Source organism: Dromaius novaehollandiae, chromosome 3 (assembly GCF_036370855.1).
Source record: "Dromaius novaehollandiae isolate bDroNov1 chromosome 3, bDroNov1.hap1, whole genome shotgun sequence".
Classification (NCBI taxonomy): domain Eukaryota; kingdom Metazoa; phylum Chordata; class Aves; order Casuariiformes; family Dromaiidae; genus Dromaius; species Dromaius novaehollandiae.
The window spans coordinates 50,418,695-50,436,586 of NC_088100.1; the positions used below are offsets into that span (position 1 = coordinate 50,418,695).

Sequence of the window (17,892 nt, forward strand, 5' to 3'; positions counted from 1 at the left end):
GTCAGTTTGAAGACTAATACAAGTTCCAGAATTATAGGAGTAAGGAATGTTTTTCAGCTGTTTGAGTGATGCTGCATGCTCGACAACCATAAGAAGTCTGTCCAGATTACTCTGCGCTATCTAGAAGGAATCAATTATCTTTGCCACATGCCATGAAGCAAACATCACTTGTGAATCCAGTCTTTGCTTGTCTAACACACAACTGTAAAATTTACTTGTCATTCTATAGTCAACTGCAACAAGTCTCCCCTTTCTGTATATGAGCCACTGAGTGCAGAAGGAAAAAAAAAAAAAAAAAAAAAAAAAAAAAAAAAAAAAGATGTGCAGAACGGTGTCTTTATACAACCAAACAGTGGGGCTAGAGAAACAGCTAATTCCTCCATTAAAAATATGATGCACTTTCCTCCTCTTTGCAACATTTACTTTTTGTAACAGGCCTTCATTTATTTTTTTTTCACCTGTTGAGGGGGAAAAGGAGGAAAGACATTATCTATTTATGTGGGTCACGTAGCTCAGCAATATGGGCCCTTGGCAAGGGAGTGTATGCATTAACAACAAACTAGTCTGCAAGATTTCTCCCCACCTCCTTTTATGGCAGAACGAGACTAGAGCTAAATTGTATTACTATTGTCCCCATCACCATGACAAGACATGGAAGCTATCTCTGTTAGGAGAATTTTAGTTGTAATTGGGCACGGATCAAGACCAAGTTAGTCTTGGTCAGAGAAGTCTTTCACACTAAGAAAAACAAGGTGAAAAGCAAAGAGCAAATTCTGTTAGCACTGGAATTGTACGTTGTAAAGCAGCTTTACTCCTGCCTGTCTTTTAAGTAACTTGTCTATTTGGATAAGCAGTCTGACCTGCAAAACTTCTGAAGTGAGGAGGTCCCTATAATTATTTTACCTGCATAAAAGCAAGACCACTTGGCCATTTTCAGACTGAAGGAGAATTAAGAGAAAAATCCTCAACCTATCTCAATACATTTAGATGCTGCCTGTGAACATAAACAGGCTAAATATGCCATTTTAATACAAGTATTGTGAACTATCTAAATGCATAAACAACTTTGATCCAAAGCACATGTCAACCACCTCCTAGAAAAGTCTTATTCCTGAACTCTTCACTTTTAACAAGGTGATGACCTCGACTTAACTAAAGTAGCAATTATGATACATGGAAATATTGCTCTTTGCCAAATTTTTGAAAGGTTATCGTAGAAAATGAGTTATTCTGAAGATTTTTGTAAGGATAAGGTGCACAGTAATCTAATTGAATTTATAAGCACGCAATTCCAACGAAATATCTAGCAGCTTCAATTCTTAGTCAGCAAACCATCCAAGGCCAGAGAACCATGATCACAAACAGCAATATCATGCACCAGATCAAGCAGGCATTTAGATTTCATCTGGATCAGATGTGGGCATAGGACTGTACTGTCAGTTCTAGCTGCTTTGGCAGAAAGAGTGTAGGAACACAGATGATACCTGATCAGCCACAGACTAGTAAAGCAGACAAAAATTAGAGCTTGCGGGGACAAATAATCCTGAATCAGACAAATCCATCAGCTTATTCTGTACTATTTAATTCTATAGAGTGTATCTTCCCAAAACCTCAACACAATACGAAATAGCTTAATAAGATTCCTCTGAACCGCTAACAATCTGGAGTTGGGGCATCTCATCAAGTTTCTGAGGATTATTTTACTATTCCTATCACCCTCAAAGAGGAAGAGATGCAGATAAGAGGGAATAATTCAATCCCTTGTATGCGATTCAATTCATACAGGGCTTCAAAATAAGCCTCCAAACTTGTCTCAAGTTCTTGTGTAACAAGTACGGTTCTCCTGATCTGCAAGAATTATTCACATACTTCAAATAGGTATTAAATGTGAAACTTCATAAACAAAAAGGGTATGATTAATATTTAAGCAAGTGCACACTTAGTTCATCTCACTGTTGCGCAAGACTTTTGAATGCATTGTGAAGGAAAATTAAGTAGGCAATGAAAATAGCGTTAAAATGCAACACTGACTCCCTAATGGTAGATTGCACCAAACTAATTTGGTATGTGCTCTCTGCAATTTTTTCCTCTTAAAATGAAAATTATTGGAGATCGATACTGATTCAGTAATGGATCCACCACAACAAGGAGTAACCTAATTATCACTTAAAATTAAACTAAAAGTTTTTGATGCAAAGCTAAGAGGCATTACCAGAACACAGAACTGGCATATCAGAAAAGCTGATGGCCTTATAATCTAGACAGCAAATTATGTTAAATAATGCAAGACCATGCACCTGGGAACTAAAGAAATTTGCTACAGAAACAAAGAGGAAAATATTCTGGGGTTTCCAAGCAGCCACTGGACAACTAGGAGCCATAATGTCATGTTTTTATGCAAGTCACCCAAGATCCTTGAACAAATCGGACATGAGAAACCTAACAGAAGACAGATGTGCTGGATATGAAGTTCAAATGTCTCATTTCAAATACTGTCTATAAATGTGGTTGTGCTACGTTGAAGCAAGATGAAGCCAATTGTTCAGTTCAACTGTGCTGAATCAGATCGGCTATGTGATCCAATTCATAACACAACCTCCTGGACACTTCTGCAGCACAACTGTGGGGCAGTGCTATTTAGAAACTGTTTAAACTGACCATGTTGCTTGCAGAAACACCTGAAACTATTGCGGAAATAGATCAGTAGTGTGGTTGGGGAAATGGAAGGTGACTAAGAGAACTTGGAAGGGACTCAGAGGTGACTAAGAGGACTTGGTTTACTTAATCCTATAAAACTAAACTGAAGAGGATATGACTCCTTTCAGTGTTTTTGCTAGGATGTTTTTAACAAGATGCTGCATCCTGTCTTTAAAAATCTGTGCCACGCTGTGCCCTGTGACACAATGCCCCAGTTCTAAAATCTGCCTATTGTCCAGCCCTGACAAGTGCCAGATAATCCTTTCCTTTTTTCTCTGTCTACATCCTCCCTGCAAGAACAGCCAATACTCTTCACCTTATTGTGCCAAAAAGCTTTCAAAAGGCCTTTAAGAGAAAACACCAAGGAGAAAAAAAAAAGAAAAAGAAAAAATTATGCAAGCTAAACAAGACTTGGTAGGCCAAATATAACTGACCATAGGAAAAAAAACAGGCTAGAAACTAAAGGTGTTTTATTAGAACCAGAGAACCGAGGTTTTGAAACAGCCTTCTGATAACGGCTTGTAGGAGTAACATTTTGTGAACAGTCTTGAAAAGAGCACCGGGGGGGGGGGGGGGGGGGGGGGGGGGGGGGGAGAGGCAAGTGGTGTGAGCAAAAATTAAGCCCTTTGGATAAGTAAACATGACACACATAAGTCAGCTAAAGAGTTCCTGGCAATGATATCTTGGAACAGCAATGCTGCACAGCAGACATTTTCAGATTAATACAGAATTAATACTATCTAGTATATTTTATGATGCTAAGGAGCCACTGCATTTTACACATGCATACAAACAACTCCAAATCAAATCTAATTACAATTGATTAAACCATATCAAAGAAAAAAAAAAACTTCAGTCTTGGGATTGCAATGGTCTCATTTGATTATCAACCCCCCAAAGTAATGGAGCATTAAAAAGATGAATGACAGTTTATAGTTATCTGTCTGGAACATAAAGAGAGAAAGTCAAATCCTTCCCAAATTGAAGCTAAAGTCTAGACTTACTCAAACTATTGGAAACTATCCTGAGGCACTTCCTCTGTCATAATTCATCATTAATGCGTATATCTCATAACTCGTGGAATTCAAAAACAAGCAGCTGCGTAGGAGAAGTAGTAAAGACAGTAAAGAGTAAAGACAGCAGCAGCCCCAACTTAGGCAGAAAGCTGCTGGTGAAACATCACCCTGAGTAAAAAAACTGTGTTACATTTCTGCTGCATTCAGGAAAAACAGACTTCCTGTTTATTTACAGACAACACATGTGATTGCACCAAAGAAAATACTTCTCGTGTTACAATGAGACTGGTTGCACAAGAGGGAAAAAAAATCTAGCAAGAATCTGAATACTGGATAATTACTGTGCTTAATAAAGTCAGCAAATGTGTTTTAAATGAACAAGTTGTGAATAAACCAGGACCTTTTTCCTTTTGTGTTCCCCTCCCGAGGACCTTTCTTCTACAAATGGTTTTGCCATGCTACAGAACTGGCACTCTGCCCTTGCAATATCCTGCAGACTCTGAGCATACAGGAGAAAATACATTTCTCTGCAAGGGTTTACCCTGAACAGCAATGTAGAAGGGATGGTACCTTATTTGGATATTAGCTCTTGAATCCTTGGTCTGCCAGGGAAAGAAGTTCAGAGTTTGAAAAGCAGATAAAAGTTTTCTGTTTCTTCTCACTCCAGAGCATGGCTCCACATTACAGCACATAAGAGCACTTCAGACACTGTCCTTTGATAGGAGATTAGAGGGAAACAAATGAGAAAAAGGCAGTTTTCCTGTGGTCAAAATGACTTCTCATTTGATGGATAAAACCGTTCACAGTACTGCATCTCTCCTACCATTCTTAAAATAGGTATTAGACAGCCTTGAAAAGCAAAGCTGAAAGCCCATCATGGGGCTTCTGAATCAATCTCAGTACAATAATCCATGTATCAAGGTATTGTTAAAGCATCCCTCCTAGATGAGGATGTAGAGAGTGCCAGTGCGGTCTTGCAAATAATCTGGGGGAGCATGCCATGAATCTTCCATTTCCTCCTTCCAGAGATTCACAAGCAACTTTTCATCAATAAATCTCTCTTCCTTCCAGGGGGATTTCACAAGTACCTGTTGTATCTTCATAATCCTAATGAATATTCAGCTAAAACTGAATCTTAATACATTTCTTAGGTTTTCAAGAAATAAAACAATTACTAGTACGTGTGGTGATAGACACAAGGAAACTTTAAGTGCTGTCTCTTAAAACGATGTGGGAAGAGCTACTCAGATCCTCCAATAACAGTAGTTGGTACTTTAATCAAGTGGCACAATTGTTTAAAACTTTCAGACAAATAAAAATAAAATCAAGAGCCAAACACAGGTTAGCTACAAATAGTTAAGTGAAAAGAGTCATTTAAAAATTAGTCTGGTTGTTACTTCTGGGTGCAAGTAAAATAATTAACCTCAAGTAAACTTTTCCTTCCTGAAAGTTAACTGGAAATTCTGCTACCTACCTTAACTAGAGAACAACTAGAGATCACAGTATCTGTAAATTCAAGAGTCAAATTCATGTTGAACCCAAGCAGGTATGCAAAATCTGAACTGCAAGCTCAAAGCAATGTTATTTTTATATATATATGCATGAATAAACAATAATAATAGAGCAGCTCACACACAAACGACTGGTGACTAAAGCTTCTCTTTCTCTATAGCCTAGACTACAATACAAATATTAGTATAGAATGCCTAAATAGATAATTAACTCCTCTGCCAGAAACTGCATGTGCCGCTTGAATCTCCAGGTCTTTAAGGAGACAGCTTTTAGGATGAATAAGCCAGAAGCGTCTAATTTTTCTGAGTGGGGTAACCCAGACCACACAGTTCTTAGGTATCACAGAATCACAGAACATTTGAGGTGGGATAGGACATTTGGAAATCATCTAGTCCAAACCCCCACCCAGGGCCAGCTAGAGCAGGTTGCCCAGGACTGTGTCCAGTCGGGTTTTGATCATCTCCAAGGATGCAGACTCCACAGCCTCCCTGGGCAACCTGTTCCAATGTTTAACCACCTCCACAGTGAAGAAGCCATTTTGCATGTGGCCCAGTGTATGTTCATTTACCCATGACAGGATGGGTTAGGAACTCAAGATTACATGCAATTTGTGGTCTACAACTCAGCCATCCCTGACGTAGGTTTGTTTTTGATGTTGGTGCACACACCACTTTCTGCACACTTTTTCCCCCCACATCATAAAAATACAAAGTCTTTGGCTTCTCATACAAGAATTCAGTCCAAAAAACAAAAGTCCTCATAGAAAGTAGCAATTGCATATTGTTTTACCTCAATCTGATTCACACCTCAAAAGTACTAGTGATCAGGAACAAAGCACACATACCTCTGTCAACTTAATGAGTACAAACAACGCTGGCAATATGGACACTGTCAGGCAGCTCAGGAACACAAACACTCTTGTGGCCAGAAAAATCTGCATTGGCATGGCATGACTTCACTTAACACAATAAAAACAGTGCCATGAGAAGAATGAGCCTGATATGTGGGCAGTAGCAGGTAACTGGGCTACGTCAAGACATCAAAAGGAAGATCTGGGATTCAAATTGTTTTTGGCTAAACACCATAAAGCAATAAGCAGAACTGTAAGAATTTTGTTTCCTTTTTAGTAACTAGTATAGGGTAATCTAAACTAGCCCTTGCTTAAGAAATAATTTCTACTTGATTTCTTTCTGACAACGAATTGGTAGTGTTCTTGGCTGTTCTGCTATTATAGGTATTAGATACGTTTTACTTGTCTGTTTTGAAGATACAGGAGGCTCTATTTTATTCTCAGGAATGCTTGACAAATTATGTTTATTTAGGCTTAACCTTTGTGTCTCAGGTTCCAAGGGCTCCAACAAATGCTCCAAAAGAAAACCTAGGAGATTTTTTTTCCTATTTACATCCTCTTGAGGAAAGAGGCAAGATTAGTCATTTATTGGAGACATGTAACTTTGGAAGAGTGGAAAGGGAAGGAGATACACCTGGAATCCTATTGGAATAGGAAAGTTGTAATCGTCAGGATCTTCTTTCAGTCACAGTGATTACAAGTGAGTTTTAGGAAAAAAAAACAAGTATTAATTTAAAGCACGTAAGTTTTTTTTTGAAAAAAAACTATACAGTTAACCTCTAGGATAACCAGAAACTAACAAAAAACTACAGTGTCCAGAATAAACAGAAGCCAGAAGTTTTCCATCATTCTACCTCAAATAGCAGAAAAGCTGTAAAGTATGTGTGAGCCTTCTACATCCTTTATAACTTCAGGCTAGTAAGGAAAGCAAAGGCAAGAAGTCTAAAATAAAACCCCAGTGGACACTGTCACGAAGAGAAATGCAATCAGGTATACACAAAGCATTCTGCACACCAGATATGGACAATTTATCCAAAGGGGAACGCTGCTTGGTTTTGAAAGAAAGAAAATCTGTATATCAATTTCTTTCAGTAAGGGACACAGAGTGTCAGAGTTTGGGGGCCTAGAAAATACCAAGACCACTTTAAAGACGGACTCTCGCAAAACATGTTTGCAGCATGTCATCCCCTCTCTGTCCCAACCTCAGAAATTTATACGTGTGCAATGCAGCAAGACATATAAGTCATGCACATATCTTTAACTCAGGTGACTTGTATGCTATGACCTTTGTGTACTGAACTTCTCAGAATTCAACCTGTCCCATTAAATCAAGAGAGTAACAGGGCTCAGTATAAATGCTGCTCTCAAGAGTTTCTGACCTTGCCGTTTATAAAACATTAAAACTTCAGTGCACAACTTTGAGTTCTAAAAAGGTTCTTTTCTCCATTCAAAAGCTAGTTACAAGTCCTTAATGCATACTTAATGCATATATACACATGTACATATACACACATGCATAAGGGCTGAAGTCTTAGACTTTTTCCTACTTCTGCTATCAAATGACCGATACCGTCTCAATCAACCTTTTAAATATATAACCAGAAAGCATATTTTAGAACACAAATCACATAGAACTCTGATAAAAGGCTATGAATTAACAATATCGGTGACTATTTAAATTATGTGTTTTCTAATTTTAATGTCTATCGTTGTAAAAAAACTATTGTCATCATTACCAAAGTTTATTCACAAAGAGGTCATGTCCGAGCTCGCCTCTTCACTGAAATATGTATAGCTGAATAACCTGATCCTAGTTGTTTTCAAAGAGATTTCCTCTATTCAGTAAATATTCACAGAAGTAATCAATCCAGAATGTTGTGTAACAAAAAAAACTTCTGCGGCATCCTAAAGAACTGTAGAAGAATCTTGCACGCTCAAGATCAAGCCACTGGAATGGCACATGAAATATAGTGTATGAAAATGTATGCAAAAGTGAAGAGTCATAGAGACAATCCTGATTTCACATACAAGAAGGGCTTTGAGCTGGCCACTGTCTCTCAGGAATGAGATCTTGGGGTTACGAGAATCAGCTCTATGAAAACCTCAGCCGAATGCTCTGTAGAGATAAAAAGCAAAGCAAAGGTTAAGAACTGTGAGGAAAGGAAGAAAATCACTATTTCACCACAAAAGCCTGGGATGTGTACAACCTTGATTGTGATACACAGTCCTGGTCCTCCATCTCAAAGAGAGGGGCAACCAAAACTGGAAAACACTCAATTAAGGCCAACAAGGGCCATCAAGAATATAAGATGGCTTATGTTCAAAAAATAAGCTACAACTCCTCAGCCTAGAAGACAGAGGACTTTGGGGAGGGACGATGGAAGGCTATTAAAAATCTAAATGACAGGATGGATAGGACTGAATGTTTACTGCCTCTTCCTATACAAGGATTAAGAACCATCAAATAAAATCAGAAGCAGATGCAAGACAAAAGTGGTTACTTGCACAACAGGCATTTGAGCTGGTGAACTCCTTGCCATAGGATAATATAGATGCTACGCTAAAAAAAGTCACTGAACTGAAAACCATTGGAAACCTCAGAGAATATGCAACGGAAGCATCATTTGTGCTTGTCCTGTTATCCACTTCTAAAGGTATACACTTCTATGATATCATGTAAAGACATCTGACCTGCCCCACTATGTCTATTCTTTGTTTCTACGAAAACTGATAAGATGTGAATGAATAATTATCAGTATGCTTTTTTTTTTTTTTTTTTTTTTTTAAGTCACAATGCTCCTTAGGAGGACAAAAAAATTTCTTAATTAGCAAGAGACGAGGAAAAAAAGCTGCCTAAAAACACCATCCTTTCAGACAATGGGCTTTATTTAAAAAAAAAAGTTACTGATGTTGTGATAACTCTGAAAGTCTTTTTTCAAAAAGTGTTAAGAGATAATAAAGCTCAGAGAGGAAAAATAGAGGTCCTCAACTCATTTTCAGTAATATTATAAAAAGTTTTGACAGAGGCAACACAACCAAGACTGCATTACACATCTTTAGAAGTGTTTTTCCCCCATTACAGTGATTTGCATGATAGTTGAGGGGAAAAGTATACTCATGCCCAATTATGGATTCCAATTCCTTTTACAAATACTATCTGTCTCTGTAAAAATCAAGAAGCTTATGATTTAGTTAACAGCAGAGAAATAACAGATAATGAAAAACTGCCTGGAAAGGTAAGGTAAGGAGCATCGTCAATTATTTCTACACTTGTAAAAGGGCAATTCACTAATTCAACATTGATTTTTGGTTAGAGAACAGTTTTTACCAGAGCTGCAATGCTGCCAAATAGCAAGATGCTGAGAAATATTTCTGAGAGAAGGTTAATGAGATTTCAGTTAGCTGTGAGCAAGGATAAGGGGTCACAGTCAATCACAGGCAACCCACTCCAACCAATCTTATCTTGCTGGGGGATTAGAAACAGCCCAGAAGAATTTGACCCTAGAGGAGAGCAGCAGTATGAGATACCACTGAGATTCCCTTCCTCTCCCCAGCTGTTTTAGGGTACAAGTGTTCCTTATCCCATTACAAATAAAAAGGAAGGAAAGCTGCCTGCATGCAGCCCCTCACCATTTTTGTATCAGGATGACTGTGCAGGCAGCACTACCTCAACTCTCAGAGAGGGGATGAGGACAGAGGACCAGCAAGCTGCCCAGCACAGGGCAGACGCTTCTGCTGTAAGTAACACAGTATCATCAATGGCCAAGTTTGACTATTGCCCTTCTAAATGCACACACCACCACTGTGGATCAGTATATTCCCAGTCACTAATATGCCTAACAAAAAAAAAAAAAAAAAAAAAAAAAAAAAAAAAAGAAAGAGTGGTATGACTGGAACAAAACAGATTCTTTTAACTAAAAATAGTGGAATATTCTCTATAAACTGGACTGAGTCAAATCCAAGGTGCAGAATCAGTGCTTGGCCGTAAACAGCCATATAAACTTCATGGCCTCAGTTCTTCTAATTTCATCATTAAGCAGTGGATCAATATACATCTCTTAAAAGGACCTTGAGATCTACAGATGAAAACTACACACCACACACACACAAACACAAAACCTTACCAATACTTAAAGAAAACACCTTTATATTTATACTACATGCAGACAGCCAGTACAGTGGAAAGATTCCTCACAGAGTAAACCTTTACAGAACATCAAATCTTTCATTCAAGGTTTTGAACACGTGTCAAGTATTACCTATGTATATAGGTATTTCTATACTCTGCCCAGACTCAAAGCAAAAGGTTGGACTAGAACAGGGGTTCTCAAACTGCCTATGCTACTTCTAGAGGCACGGCATCTTCCAAGATTAGGAGGGAATAGTCTCCTTGAACTAGCTTTCTGTAAGTATTTCTTTGTGTCAGCTGAATATTCTTCAAGCAAACTTCAGATACATCCCAAAACACACACACATTTGAGGAGGGAAGTTGCAGAGTAAGGTTAGTGAGCAAGAGTGCAGCCTTAAGAATGAGCATATGGCTCTTCAGGGTGTGGAGGGAAAAAAAAACAAACAAAAAACCTCGTACACATTATAAGGATTGCTATCACGATGAGAGTAAACTGAATAGCTTTACCTATTTCATGTCAATACGTTTACTTTTTTTTCCCTAGATAGGAAAGGTAGCAGCTCATCCTTTTCTGTCATTGCTACAGTAAGTTTTCAGTTCTTTCACTTCAGTAAAGAGTATCTACATTCTAAGCAGAAAAGCTTCTACAGTCTCTTTTCTCTCACAGAAGAGACTGCAAGAGAAAACTTTTATTAACATTAATCTCTGCACTTACAAAGCTATTATTCTTTGGGGCATTTGAACTGTTTTCAACATCTTGTTTTGTTCAAGTTAACGTAAAAGGCTCAGAATAGAGACCTTATTCTTTCCATCAGCTTTGTAACACATTATGAATACTCAGTTCCCTAAAAACAGGATAATTTAATGTAGACCTGAATCAGCTCCAAAATTGCACTGAACAAGCTTTCACACATACACGTGTAGATAACTGCAAAACACACCAGAATCTATGACTACCTTTTTCAGCACAGGTTTATAATCATGTGTCTCCATTCAACAGTGCAAGGTGTAACTCAAAAAGTACACAAAGTTCAGCAAACACTTCAGCATTGTGTAACACCTGATGTATCAGCCAACTAACCCATTCACCTCTTGCTCTACCATTTCCTTCCTGGATGATGAAGTTTAACCTGCACAAACTTACAATCAGGCTGACTCAAAGCAAGTCCAACAACATAAAGATACTGTGAGGGACACTTATCCATGCCTAATTGCTTAGATGAAGCATCTTTTCTTCAACTCTCAAGGATAACTTTTTGAAAAACAACTTTAAAGTTCTCATTTCAGAAAATATCTTAACTTAAAAAACGAATTTGCACCAGAATAGCTTTTAGCAACCACATTTCTGATTCCAAATCAAGAACACTTCTGGCAACAGTTTTCCTCACTGTAATTATGCCAAAGTTATACCAATATTTACCCAAGACAGAAGCAGTCCACAAGTGAAAGGTTTTTTTAATATATATTTAAAAACACATATATACATATTTTAAAGAGCCAAGTCAAAGATAAACAGCGTGGCAGTTTCACCACCACTTGAAGCCAGCACCACCACTGAAAGAATCAGCCTTCCTCCAACTCAGAGCTGCATCCTTACCTTTCCCACCCTTGGGCCAGCACAGACATCCATGAAGTGAACCCAATCGGGAGACTAACAGAAATCAAAAGTAACACAGAAAAAAACCCACAACAATTAGTTTCAGCCCAGATCAGTTCCTTCCAGCCCAAAACACTGTTCAGAAGCTTTATCTGGCACACAGAGAGAGGAGAGAAACACAAGACGACTTCTGTAAGAGGACTACTACCTTGAAGCAATTAAGAAACTATAGCCTGAGACACAAAACTAACCAATTAACCTTTTACAAAAGCTGTATTAGCTTTACAATGAACAGCGAGGAGACACTGTCTTTGGGACAAGTCCCTTTTACAGGGTCACTTACCTGCTTGTTTGGTTTATCAGAGCTCAGGTAACGAAATAACAGGGTAGTTCATTCAGTGAATACCACACAACACCAACCCCCCACTCCGAATATACATACTGATTCCTACCACAGGCTGCAACAACACTTCATATGGATTTTCCCAGAATGCCTTGAAAAAAAGGCTCAGCAACCCAGAAAATAAGAGCAGCCCAAATTTTACTCAGCATCTGAGGGAGACAATAAGCTAAATCATGTTGTTCTTCAAGACGGTAGTGCTGAAATGGCCTTTCAAAAGTTTCTTGTAAAAACAACTAAGAGTGAAACCTTACCGGCTTGCCAAGAGATTGTGCTACTAAAAATTCGACATTAGTAACATATTCTGAGTTTTCTCTAAGTAGTAAAGCAATACAGAGATATTCCTACTTTCCAATCTTCACTATGGCAAAAATAAACACTGTTTTTTCTTTATTTCACACTAAAAGCGCTTACTACAAAACTACAGCACAGAACAAACCTTAAAATGTGAGGGAACTGTACCTCTGTTAGCAGCAATTCCCAAACTTGTGGTGTTAAGCATCATTTGAAGAAAGCTGGCAATGTTCTGTACTTCTGTTTCTCACTCTCCACTGCCTATGTCTACTTTATCAAGTACCAGTAACCTTTGGTAGTGCATTTACACAGTGAAACAGGGGACACTGAAGGCTCAATATCCACACTATAAGTATTTCATTTTTACTTCAGACTAGCTCTACTCTGCTCTCACAAATCAAACAGCCATTATTGTCTGAAGCACATCTTCCAATTTACTTTTGCCCAAAAGAAATCTAGTCTGTTTAGGGTGCTCTGGTTCACAATGCAAAAGGGTCTTGAAGAGAGGGGGACAACTGTGTGATTTGCTTCAGAAGTACAGCCTAATTCCATCTTCTTATCCTCCAAGGTTCAGCTAGAGCTGAAACAACTGGTCAGTCCAGCTGGACCTAACCGAAACCACAAAAACATCTCGGCAGTAGGTTCTCTAGGACAGCTGGGACAAAATACAACTCCAGTACAAAAATATTAGAGTTGCTCCTACACTAAGACAGCAGAGGTCTGATGGGGTTTATTCAGTTTGGCCCTATACCTGTCTCATTGTTTGGACAACTCTGCTCTAAACTAGCATAAGAATTCACATCTCATCAGAGTTTGGATGCTAATTACAGGAATCAGAAGTTAGCTGTGCTGGGAGATTTCTCTTCTGAGGACATAGTCCCTCCCTTAGCTTCCTAAACTCCATATTTGGGAAGGGTGGGGTAGTTTTTTGTTTTTATTTTTTTAACTAGTGAATTATTCTGAGAACAAGAAGTCATGCCTAAACAATCAAAACCCTACATCATCATATGGTTGTAATTTATTCCTGAAATCCTGTTCCAATACTGGAACAGGAAGGATCCAATACAAAGTTGTGTGAAGACTACTCAGGGGAGTTTGCCAGAAACAATTCACAAAAAGAATCGCATACTTAAACAACAATACTATGCAATACTATGAAGAAGAAAGCACTCCATTAGTTTTACATGTGATCAGCACAACACCTCAACTTTTTATTTAAGATGAGCCATACAGAACCAAAGAGCACCAACTATGACACATGCAAGGAGACCGCAGGCACACTACTACACTGTATGCATGAAGTAGGACTATACTCAAAGTTTAAAATCCATTACGACAATTATCAGGCACAATACATTCCTTCATTTCCGTTCATTGCCATGCTTAGTAATTTTCACTTAGTTGACTCATTTCTGTACCAGCAGCACTATAAAATTTATTGTGTGTTTTAAAAAGCATGGATTATTACAGCTTTGTAAGAAACTAGTACTGTCTGCAGAACAATACACAGTAGGCCTCCACACACATGCAAGACAATGCTAGCTAGAGGTAAAGAAATGAGTAATGTTTAACAGTAGACCTCTTTGGAAATCCTTGATATTGGGTACAATCCATATAGCCATATTCCAAATTTACATTTTCACTTTCTGTTGTTAAGATGGCTGTGAGAATAACATCATATATGAAGACCAAATATAAGACTGGTACAGTGTTCCCAAGTTTGACAACATTTCTATTGCTTTTACTGCTTCTGTCAGCCATTGAAATAGTGAAGTTAACAGTAAACCTAAAACCTAAAAACTATAGAGCAAGTACAGCGTTATTCAAGAAAAAGAATGATTTTCTCCCCCAATTCCTCCCACGCTGCACTAGAACAAGAAAAACAAAAATCCTGCGGTTTAGGAAAAGGTCACAGAGGAAGAGTTTTCTCTCTCTGATCTCCTATTCCTTAATAACAACCAAAGGATTACAAAATGCCTTCAACAACCAGGATTTAGCAAGACAAGCTAAGTCTTTCTTTCCTTCCAACAGAAAGAACTAACTCCTCAACTATACAACAGGTAGCATCCGGAGGGCAAGATTAATTCCTTGAGGACCTCCAGAAAGGTTCTATAGCCAGCACCTATCAGAAGTCCACGACATGTCTACCAGCAACTGAGACTGTTTTGGTGATAAATCATGGGTGTTTACCAAACATTGTTTGGTCAATTTTTACCGCTTACTACAAGATGTAGGACTAAGACTTCATTGCTGAATTTTTGTTTTACCTAAAAGACTGTATGTAACAGAGAACCACAGAAGCCATATAAAATGGCATACAAGAAACACTACACAACCACAAGGTTATTTTGAATGTAAAGAAGAGGCAGGGAACAAAAATACTTTTTCTCAGATTGCAAAGCTCAAATGTTTTTAAAAGGTCAGTAGTTTCAGGGATGGGAATCAGCAAACATCTCTGTTCTACTGAGCACTTCTTAATATCCTGTCTTTAAACACAAACAGTCCTATTTTCTGTTTCAAAACTCCAGTTAAAAATGTGTTCCTGTGAAGACTATGTACCAAAATGCCTTCTAAGAATAGAGAGAAACAGAAAGGACAAAGAGGGAAATAACTGAAAATTTAATTTAGCAAGTCTTCAGAGAAACTTTCTAACACATTTTTGGGGCCACAAAAAGCATCCCAAAGGACGGAATAAAAACCTAGCAGTTAAGACGTTTAAGAGCAACTTACAAAAGGAAAAATAAAGTCCCATTTTTATGCTCCCTGTGACCTCACAGTATCTCAAAGCAGAATTTGCTAACTTTTCCTCCTCGGCCTCAATGCCAAGACAACATTCGGCAATTTCTTCCTTTCTCGCCATCAAAATTCAGGTCATCTACCCTGAAGCACTACAGGAAAGGGAAAGAAAAGAAAATCCGCAAATAGAACAAAACCCCAGCGAAAACAATGACTCTGCAGGAGCAGTCCAGGGACGGACGCAGGATTTGCGCCTCTGCCGCGAAGATCCCCCTGCCTCCCCCAAGCACCGTTAAATACATAGTAATTTTGAGAGAGAGAGAGGCCCGGTGCCCCCCGTGGAGACGGTAAAGCCCCCGGAGGTCACCAGGGGCCGCTGGAGGACACCAGGGCCTGCGACCCCCGCCCGCGCCGCCCCCCGCGGCTTCCCCCGGCCCGGCCCAGCGGGAGCGGGGCGGGGCGGGGGCCGGCGCGCAGGCCCGGCCCGGCCGCGGGGGCCGCTCACCGGCGTGCTGGTCTCGGGGCCACAGGTAGTAGGTGGCAGGGATGACGATGAGCCCCACGAAGCTGGTGAGGAAGTAGAAGAACGTGTTGCCGCTGTCGTCGTACTGGAACTGCTGCCCCGCCATGGCCGCTCAACCGCCGCCGCGCCGCGCGCGCAGCCGCTGCCCTGTCCCTGCCGGCCCCCGGGCGGCCTGGTCCCGCCGCCGCTCGCACGGGGCCGGGCCGGCCGCTCCGCGATCCCGCGAGAACGGGCGCGCGCTTCCGCCCCTTCGCCGGCCTCCGCCACGGAAGGAGACGTGTCACTGTGCAGCCACCATAGCCATTGTGGCGTCATAGGCGGCGCACGTGCCCCCCCCCAACCACCACGGCGCGCGTGCCCGCTGTGATTGGTTCGCCCCAGGCCCCGCCCTTCGCCTTCCAACGGCCCGTCACCGCGCGGACGGGCGTCGTGTCGGCGCCGCCGTCGGGGGCCGGGGCCGTCCTGGTCCTGGTCCTGGTCCTGGTCCTGGTCCTGGTCCTGGTCCTGGTCCTGGTCCTGGTCCTGGGGTGGCCTGAGGGGCACCGCGACCCGGTCTGACTCCTGCGGGCGGTTGCCCGAAAGGAGGGGCCTGTGGCGAGCCCGTGCTGACCGCCGCCGGGCCGCCCCTTCTCCCCGCAAAATGGCGCCCCCCACCCCACCGCGGGCTACGGCCTCGGGTGTGCGGCCTCCTCTTCTTCGCTGCCCTCACGCCCGCGGAAGATAGGCGCCCCCGCTGATTGCTGAGGAGTCTGGCCTCCGGGGAGGGCCAAGGAAGAGGGTGTTTGGCGTTTTGTTTCGTGCAGATGAGCCCGTGGAGGCTGTGCTGCCTGTGTCTCCAATAGGAGTGAAGCTGGGCTGCCTCTTGCAGGTGGTGGCTGCGGGGTGGCTGCGGTTTGGGCTGGGCCTGGGGCAGTGGGGTCTGAAAGGGGAGCCAGGAAGGCAGCAGGTATAGGAACAGCTAGGGAAGAGAGGAGGAGGAGAGTAGGAGCTGGGGAGAAAAGAGAGGAAATAGGGGACCAAAAGGCACACAGTGATTTTTAAGAAAGGTAGGAAATTGAGTAAGAAAAGGAGTTAAGACATGCAAAGTCTTGAGGATTAGGAGAGTGGACATATTCTCTGAGCAGCAGCTTGAGGGCAAATGTTTCAAAAGCGTTTAATTCTGGTTTTGACTGCAGGAATCATTGTAAGGAAATGTGACCCTAAAGGTGTGGAATCAAAAGGCCGACACTGTGTTGGCATTCATCACACCATTAATTGCTAGTTACCTCTTTGAAGTGGGAGAAGCTGCTAATCATGCCCATTCATGAGAACATGCCAGCCTCACCAACTTCATGTCAAGTGTGGTGCTACTCCCTGTCTCTCTGTAAATGCAGAGTATGGGAAAGCAGTACACAGAAATTGCAATAGCATCGTAAGAAAGGGAGGGATTGGCCCTAGTTTAATGGGAACAAAGTGCTATCCCAGCATTAAAGGCTGTGATGTGGCAACTGGAGAGAAAGTAATATGCCACAACCAACGAGTGAGCAGGTGTCCTAGTGCTGTGTGCTGGCCACAGCACGTATGGCGGCACTGTAATTGATGGAAGAAATCTCCAGTTTGTTTGGGAAAGGGTCTTGTATTAATTAAAATATAAAAGAAAAAACATCTTTTTTCAGTGATACTCCTTGCAATCACCCCCATCATAGCCTTGTAGGTTTTATTTTCAAATCTTACGATGTTTTTTTCCATCTCTTCTGCTGTAATACCCTGCCTCTGACTGTAAGTCTTCTCTCATACACCCTCTGCAGTGCTGACAACTCATATAGTAGCTATTTTGGAAGACAGCAGGATGCATGAATCTCACCTTCCGGTGTAGGTTTCTAGCCCTTAACATGACACAGTGAAGCAATGAAGTCTTTCTGCACAGTAAAGAAGAAGATCCAGAAGACAAATAAGAACCTGCATATATGCTTAGCCTGGTTTTGTAAGCAGGAAAAAGTGTTTTGCAACTTTGTCTTAACTATTGAATCTGTGGTTTTTTTCAATCAGATAAAGGGTAGAGCACTCAAAGATAATTAAGTTCCTACAAGTTTTGTGGAAATAGTCTAGTAGAGGAGAGAGACTGGTGGGTGCTGCAGCTTGAAGGACCAGGAATGGGT

The 17,892-nt window shown here is 40.9% G+C and overlaps 1 protein-coding gene across 1 annotated transcript in view; it reads right to left on the reverse strand.

Annotated features, from left to right (window-relative positions):
* Positions 1 to 16,090, reverse strand: part of SEC63 (SEC63 homolog, protein translocation regulator) — a 57,765-nt gene extending 41,675 nt beyond the window's left edge. Inside the window, exon 1 of the mRNA XM_026119938.2 lies at positions 15,737 to 16,090. Coding sequence (XP_025975723.1) covers positions 15,737 to 15,860 — 124 coding nt within the window. The 5' untranslated portion in view covers positions 15,861 to 16,090. The remainder of the gene's footprint in view (positions 1 to 15,736) is intronic.
* Between the last annotated feature and the right edge of the window lie 1,802 nt (positions 16,091 to 17,892).